The 8102-nt window shown below is 50.2% G+C and overlaps 1 protein-coding gene across 1 annotated transcript in view; it reads left to right on the forward strand.

Moving 5' to 3' along the window:
* Positions 1 to 7615, forward strand: part of LOC129712845 (tolloid-like protein 2) — a 56750-nt gene extending 49135 nt beyond the window's left edge. The window contains 3 exon segments of the mRNA XM_055661565.1: positions 3241 to 3454; positions 5589 to 5839; positions 7481 to 7615. Of these exon segments, the coding sequence (XP_055517540.1) occupies positions 3241 to 3454; positions 5589 to 5839; positions 7481 to 7615 (600 nt within the window).
* Positions 7616 to 8102: the final 487 nt, after the last annotated feature.

Below are 8102 nucleotides of genomic sequence, written 5' to 3' on the forward strand. Positions count from 1 at the left end.
TAACCAGTTCTCGATCCATGTCAATACCCTACCCCCAATACCATGTACTCTAATATTGCACACTAATCTTTTTTTAAATTTTGTTTTCTAATCAAAAATATTTACACTACAATAAAACAAAACAGAAGCCACCACCATAAAACAAGACAAACAATGAACTATTATACAACTATCTTACAATCCTTGTCAAGGATGCTCACACTAATCTCTTGTGTGGGACCTTGTCAAAAGCTTTTTGAATATCCAGATACACCACATCCACTGGCTCTCCCTTACCCATTCTATTTGTTACATCCTCAAAAAATTCCACAAGATTAGTCAAGCATGATTTCCCCTTCATAAATCCATCCATCCTACCCAAAACTGAACACAATATTCTAAATGTCTTATACAACTGCAACATGACCCCCCAAATTCGATACTCAATACTAAGAGCAGGGAGGTCCTACTGCAGTTGTACAGGGTCTTGGTGAGACCACACCTGGAGTATTGCGTACAGTTTTGGTCTCCTACTCTGAGGAAAGACATTCTTGCCATAGAGGGAGTACAGAGAAGGTTCACCAGACTGATTCCTGGGATGGCAGGACTTTCATATGAAGAAAGACTGGACAGACTCGGCTTGTACACGCTAGATTTCAGAAGATTAAGGGGGGATCTTATAGAAACTTACAAAATTCTTAAGGGGTTTAAGGCTATATGCAGAAGATTATTCCCGATGTTGGGACCGAGGGTCATGATAAAGGGAAGTCTTTTTTTACACAGAGAGTGAGAGTGGTGAATCTGTGGAATTCTCTGCCACAGAAGGTAGTTGAGGCCAGTTCATTGGCTATATTTAAGAGGGAGTTAGATGTGGCCCTTGTGGCTAAAGGGATCAGGGGGTATGGAGAGAAGGCAGGTACAGGATACTGAGTTGGATGATCAGCCATGATCATATTGAATGGCGGTGCAGGCTCGAAGGGCCGAATGGCCTACTCCTGCACCTATTTTCTATGTTTCTACTATGACTGATGAAGGCCGATATGCCTAAAGCTTTTTTGACCACCCTATCTACCTGCAACTCTGCCTTCAAGGAACCATGCACCTTCTGAAGAAGGGTCTCGAACCTGAAACGTCACCCATTCCTTCTCTCCAGAGATGCTGCCTGTCCGGCTGAGTTACTCCAGTATTTTGTGTCCACCTGCACTCCTAGATCCCTCTGCTCTACAACACTGCCCATAGGCCTACCGTTTACTGTGTAGGTACTGTCCATGTTAGACTTCCCAAAATACAACAGCTCACATTTCTCTGTATTAAATTCCATCAACCATTCCTCTGCCCACCTGGCCAATCGATCCAGATTCTGCTGCAATCGTTCACAACCATCTTCACTATCTGCAAAACCACTCACTTTTGTATCATCAGCCAACTTGCTAATCTTACCCTGTGTGTTGATGTAGATGACAAACAGTAACGGGCCCAGCACCAAACCCTGATGCACACCACTAGTCACAGGCCTCCAGTCTGAGAAGCAACCTTCCACCATCACCCTCTGCTTCCTTCCATGAAGCCAATTTACTATCCATTCAGCTATCTCTCCTTGGATCCATGCAATCTAACCTTCCAGAGCAGCCTACCATGCGGAACCTTGTTGAATGCGTTACTGAAGTCCATGTACACAACATCTACAGCTCTGCCCTCATCAACCTTTTTGGTCACGTCTTCAAAAAAATCAATCAGATTTGTGAGACACGGCCTCCCACATACAAAACCATGCTGACTATCCCTAATCAGCCCTTGCCCATCCAAATGCCTGTATAACCTATCCCTCAGAATACGCTCCAGTAACTTATCAACTACAGATGTTACGCTCACCAGCCTATAGTTCCCAGCATTTATCACTGCAGCCCTTCTTGAAAAGAGGCACAACATTTGCCACCCTCCAGTCTGCCGGCACCTCTCCACTATTTATAGACGACTTGTAAATTTCAACCTGGGCTCTGGCAATTTCCTCTCTAGTTTCCCACAATGTCCTTGGATATATCTGATCAGGTCCTGGAGATTTGTCTACCATACACGATAGTAACTTCAGTACTTCTTCGACAGTAACACTGGCTGCTCTCTAGACACTTCCATTGACTGCCCCAAGTTCCTCCGTCCTACTGTCTTTCTCCTCTGCATACTCATTGAGGACCTTGCCCTTCTCCTGTGGCCCCACACAGAGGTGACTGCTTTGATTCTTGAGAGGTCCCACTCTCTCTCCAGTTACCATTTCCCCTCTTAGGTATTTATAAAATCTCTTGGGATTGCCCGTAATGCTATCCTCCAGAGCTATCTCCTGGCCCCTTTTTGCCCATCTGATTTACTTTTTAGTTTGCTCCTTAGTTCCCAAAACTCCTCCAGGGATGCACTTGATCCCAGCTGCCTATACATGTTCCATGCTTCCTTCTTGTTTTTGACCAACGCCTCTATTTCCCTCGTCTGCCAAGCTTCCTTACGTTTACCCTTCAGTCTAACGGGGATGTGCATATCCTGAGCTGTTGTCAGCACACTTATAAAAACTTGGCTGATGTTCCTTTCCCCTCAAACAACCTGCCCCAAACAGCTTGAGCAAGACTTTCTCAGACTGAAGAAGGGTCCTGACAAAACGTCACTAATTCATGTTCTCCAGAGATGCTGCCTGACGCACTCAGTTACTCCAGTCTATTGTTGGCATAAACCAGCATCTGCAGATCTATTTCTACTGGTTTTACAGGATGTAAGTCTTACTTTTTAGCGATACAGTGGGGAAGCAGGCACTTTGGTCCACCAGTCCACACTGTCCAGCAATCAACCCGTACACTAGCACTATCCTACACACACTGGGGACAATTTATAATCCTTACCGAAGCCAATTAATCTACAAACCTGTACAGTACGTCTTTGGAGTGTGGGAGGAAATCGGAGCACCTGGCGAAAACCCACGTGGTCATGGGGAGAATGTACAAACTCCGTACAGACAGCACCCGTGGTCAGGATGGAACCCGGGTCTCTGGCACTATGAGGCAGCAACTCTAGACTGCGCCATCGTGCCAGTTGTGTGAGTTGTGGAAGGTGAGGTGGACCTTCTCAACTTCTCCCCGCCACTTCGTTCACCATCAGCTCAACAGCGGCTGGATGGTGGAAAGATCACGGGGTGGAGCCTGGGAGACGATTGTGGTGGGGAGGTGGTGGTCCCAGGATGGACAGTATCCAAACTCGGGCTAAATGCTTCCACCCCTCTAGGCCTTCATGGAGTTTGAGATGGAGCTGCACCAGGAATGTATTTACGACTATCTGGAGGTGTACGATGGTCTCAGCGAGAGGTCCGCCTTGTTGGGCCGGTACTGCGGCAGCAAGAAACCAGAAACCATTGTCACCACGGCAAACAAAATGTCCCTCAGATTCTTCTCAGACGCATCGGTGCAAAGGAAGGGGTTTCAGGCACAGCACAGCACAGGTGAGTCACAGAGTGATACAGCGTGGAAACAGGTAATTCAGCCCAACCTGCCCACACCCACCAACATGTCCCAGCTACACCAGTCCCACTTGCCCATGCTTGGGCCATATCTCCCCAAACCTGTCCATCCATGTACTTGGCGAAATGTATTGCTGTTGTACCTGCCTCAACTACCCTCTCTGGCAGCTTGTTGCATATACCCACCATACTTGGTATAAAGACATTGCCCCTCAGGTTCCTATTAAATCTTCCCCCACACCTTCATCAGTTCATAATATATATTGGGCCATTCGGCCCATCAATTATGCTCCACATTCATTGATCTTGATCTATCTTTCCCTCTCAACCCCATTCTCCTGCCTTCTCCCCATAACCCCTGACACTCGAACCGATCAAGAATCCTGTCAATCTCTGCCTTAAAAATACCCATTGACTTGGCCTCCACAGCCTATATGTTTAAGGTGCAACTCACAGGGCAAGCATGGTGCTTCAAGTATGGGGCCTTTGTAAGTGTCCAAAAGTAGAATTCCACCGAATTAGAAACAGAGAATGTTGGAAATATTAATTTATTAGTTCAGTTCATTGTCACGTGTACCGAGGTACAGTGAAAAGCTCTTTGTTACGCGCACACCAGTCAGCAGAAAGATAATATATGATTACAATCGATCCATTTACAGTGTATAGATAGATGCATGATAAGTGAATTATATTTAGTGCAAGGTAAAGCCAGCAAAGTCTGATCAAGGCTAGCCCAAGGGTCTCCAAAGAGGTAATTAGTAGTTCAGGACTGCTCTCTAGTTGTGGTGGGATAATTCAGTTGCTCGATAACAGCTGGGAAGAAACTGTCCCCGAATCTGGTGGTGTGCATTGTAATAATAATAGAATTATTCTAATTCTAATTATTAAATGTATTATAATTCTAATTATGCATCTGTTCTTTCAAATTACACCTGCTGTATATTTCCAATGTTTTCTATTTTATATCATTGATGCTTCTGTGTTAGAGTTGCTGCCCCACAGCGCCAGAGACCCAGGTTCGATCCTGATTATGGGTGCTGTCTGTATAGAGCGTGTATGTTCTCGCTGTGACGACGTGGGTTGTCTCCAGGTGCTCTGGTTTCCTCCCGCATCCCAAAGACGTGCGGGTTTGTAGGTTAATTGGCTTCTGTAAATTGTCCCCTAGTGTGTAAGGAGTGGATGAGAAAGTGGGATGACATAGCACTGGTTTGAAGGGGTGATCGCTAGTCAGCGCGGATTCGGTGGGCCAAAGGGCCTGTTTCTATGAGGTATCTCTAGACTATTCATAGTCTAGAGATACCACCCCCTTCCCCCATCGCCACAGATATGCCCACCCCTCTCTCTCCTTCCCTGTGCCTCACGGTTTGCACCCCCTTACCTTACCCTTATCTCACTATTTGTCTATTCATCTCTGGCCTTTGAACAAACATCTGCCAATATACTTTTCTCCCCTTCCCTCTCCCCCCCCCAGCCCCCCCCTTCACCTGTATCCACCTATCACTCGCCTGGCTTTGTCCTGCCCCCATCTCTCTTCCAGCTTTCCTCCCTCTACCACAATCAGCCTGAAGAAGGGCCCGACCCGAAAGGTGGCCTCTCCATGTTCTCCAGAGATGCTGCCTGACCCGCTACATTACTCCAACACTTTGTGTCTTTTTTTTATAAACCAACATCTGCAGTTCCTTTAGTCTCCACAAATTGACTGATTGATGGATTGAAAGATACAGCAGGGAAACAGGCACTTCGGCCCATTGACTCCACGCTAGCCACTAAACACCCACTGGTTCTATGTTATCCCACTTTCTCATCCACTCCCAATACACACTAGAGGGCAATTTACAGAGGGTCGATTAACCTACAAACCCGCACATCTCTGGGATGTGGGAGGAAACCGGAGCACCCGGAGAAAACCCACACAGTCACAGGGAGAATGTACAAATTCCACATAGACAGCACCGGAGGTGAGGATGGGACTGGGGTCTGTGGCGTTGAGAGGCAACACTCGCTGCACCACTGTGTGCAACCGGCCTGTGCTGTGGTTATACAATGATGGGTGTGGGTGAGGGGGTAGCGGGGAGTGGTGTGTGTGTGTGAGTGTGTGCCTCTGCTTGTGTTGCAGAGTGTGGAGGGGAGCTACGTGCCAGGGTGAGGACTGGAGAGCTGTACTCGCACGCCCAGTACGGGGACAACAATTACCCAGGGCAGCTGGCCTGCGAGTGGTTGATCACGGCAGAGGAGGGCTACGCAGTCGAGCTCATCTTCCTCACCTTCCAGCTGGAGGAGGAGGCCCACTGTGCATACGACCGCCTGCAGCTGTACAATGGCCCCAACCACAGCGCGCCCCTACTTGGCACCTTCTGTGGGGCAGGGGTAAGGTTCGGGGGGGAGGGGGGTGGGGGGGAGTAACGGTCTGGGGGGGGGGGGGGGGCATAAGGGTTGGGGGGATTGGGGTCCCAGGGGTTAAGGAGAGTGGGGGTGGGCAATGCTGGCTCGGGAGGTTCTGTGGTGCAGGGGTACAGGTCTGGGTGGGTGGGATGGGTGGGAGAGAAGCAAGCACGTCAATAGGTGGGGATGGGTGGCCCCACACGGTGACGGTAACGTGGGGGGTGGGGAGATGGGACTGAGTGGTTGGGGAGGGGGGTTTGATCAAGGTCTCTGGGGAGAGTTGGGCTGATCAGATTCTTCCGGGGATGGGGGTGGGGTTGTGGGGCCTCGGGCAGGAGGGGGTGGGATGAACCGAGGTCCCTGGGGAGAGTGGGGTGGATCGGGGGGGTCTCCAGCGGGGAAGGGGGGGGGTGTGGGGGTCCCGGTGAGTGTTGACTGGGTTGGGGCCTTGCGGAGGGCTGAGGGGGATTGAGGTTGGTGGGAGAGAGTGGGGTCGGGGGTGTGGGGTGGGTGGTCGGGGCTGCGGGAGGAGGAGGGGGTGTGGGATGGGGGGGTAGGTGCCAACGTGAGGCCCAATGAATCCAAGAAGACCCTTCAATAATGACTCGATTGATCGATCACGAACCTTTCCATTAGTTTGTCGAATTTAATTGCAGGGTTCAAGTCCATTCATGCTGCTAATAAATACAGTCACAGAGCACGGAACAGGCCCTTCGGCCCACCTCGCCCATGCTATCCAAGTTGCCATTCTGGGCTAGCCCCTTATGCCTGCATTTGGCCCATACACCATCAAATCCTTGCTGTTAATACATTTGTCCAAAAGTCATGCATAGCTTCCTCTGGCAGCTCATCCCAGATACAGACTACCCCTCTGTGTGAAAATGTTGCCCCTGAGCTCCCTCTTAAATTTCTCCTCCTCTCTTCCCTTAAGCTTGTGCCCTCTAGTTTTAGAATCCTCTACCCTGGGAAAAATACTTTATCTGTGCCCCTCATGATCTTGTACCCCTCAATACAATCACCCCTCGGCCCCCGAATCAGCGGCTGGTAAACCTCTTCTGCATCCTTTCCAGAGTCTCCACAGAGTCTCCACAACCTTCCTGTATTAGGGGGTGAGCAAGACTGCACACAAATCCCAGAACTCTCTCCCTCCCTCCCTCGCCCAAACTCTCCTAGCTCCTGTTCTAATGTTAACACTGGAGTGATTAGACTTTAGAGATACAGTGTGGAAACAGGCCCTTCGGCCCACCGAGTCCGTGCCGACCAGTGACCTCATACACTAGCACTATCCTACACACTAGTGACAATTTACAACTTCACGGAAGCCAATTAACCTACGAACCTGCACGTCTTTGGAGTGTGGGAGGAAACCGGAGCACCCGGAGAAAACGCACATGGTCACGGGGAGAACGGACAAACTCCACACAGAGAGCACCCGTGGTCAGGATCGAACCCGGGTCCCTGGCGCTGTGCGGCAGCAACTCTACCGCTGCGTCACTGTGCTACCAGATTTTTAAATGAATGTCTCTGGTGAATAAGACTACGGAAGGTTTCAGTGTGCGGAGGGTTGATCGTGGCTTGGTCCGGAGTGATGAGTTGCCTTCTCTCTCTCTCTCTCTCTCTCTCTAGCCCCAGGAGGTGGTCTACTCTGAGGGGAACTCCATGTTGCTGCGACTCCACACAGACGACACCATCAGCAGGAAGGGATTCCACGCTCGATACACCAGCACCAAGTTCCAGCACCAGTTACACCCCACGATGTGACCCTCCACCTTCACCTCCAAACGACCAACTTCACCCCCCCCCCCCCCCCCCCCCCCCCCCCCCCCTCCAGACCAAGGTCGGCAGCCCCTCCCCCTCAAGTGAATCAGATTCAGAAACATCTATCCCATTTCACCCCAAACTAGTGATTCAGTGTTATTTATACCATTCACAAAACTGTCCCCTTCATAGTGGGGATGTACATCTGTGTCCCCACTGCTCCACCTGGTCCCTTTCTCCATTCTTCTCCCCTCCCTCTCACTAACTCTCTCTCTTTCTCTCCCTCACTCTCTCCATCTTTCATCTCTCCCTCTCCCTCTCCTTCTCCTTCGCTCTCCACCTCCCTGTCACTCCCCCTCCCTCTCCCTCTCACTCTCCCGTGCTCCCCCTCCCCTTCTCTTTCCGTCTCTCTCCCTGCCGTTCAATCTCTCACCCCCTCCCCCCTCCCCCCTCCCCTCTCCACTCATTGCCCTCTCTCTCTGCTGCCCCC

Source organism: Leucoraja erinacea, chromosome 34, assembly GCF_028641065.1.
Source record: "Leucoraja erinacea ecotype New England chromosome 34, Leri_hhj_1, whole genome shotgun sequence".
NCBI lineage: Eukaryota > Metazoa > Chordata > Chondrichthyes > Rajiformes > Rajidae > Leucoraja > Leucoraja erinaceus.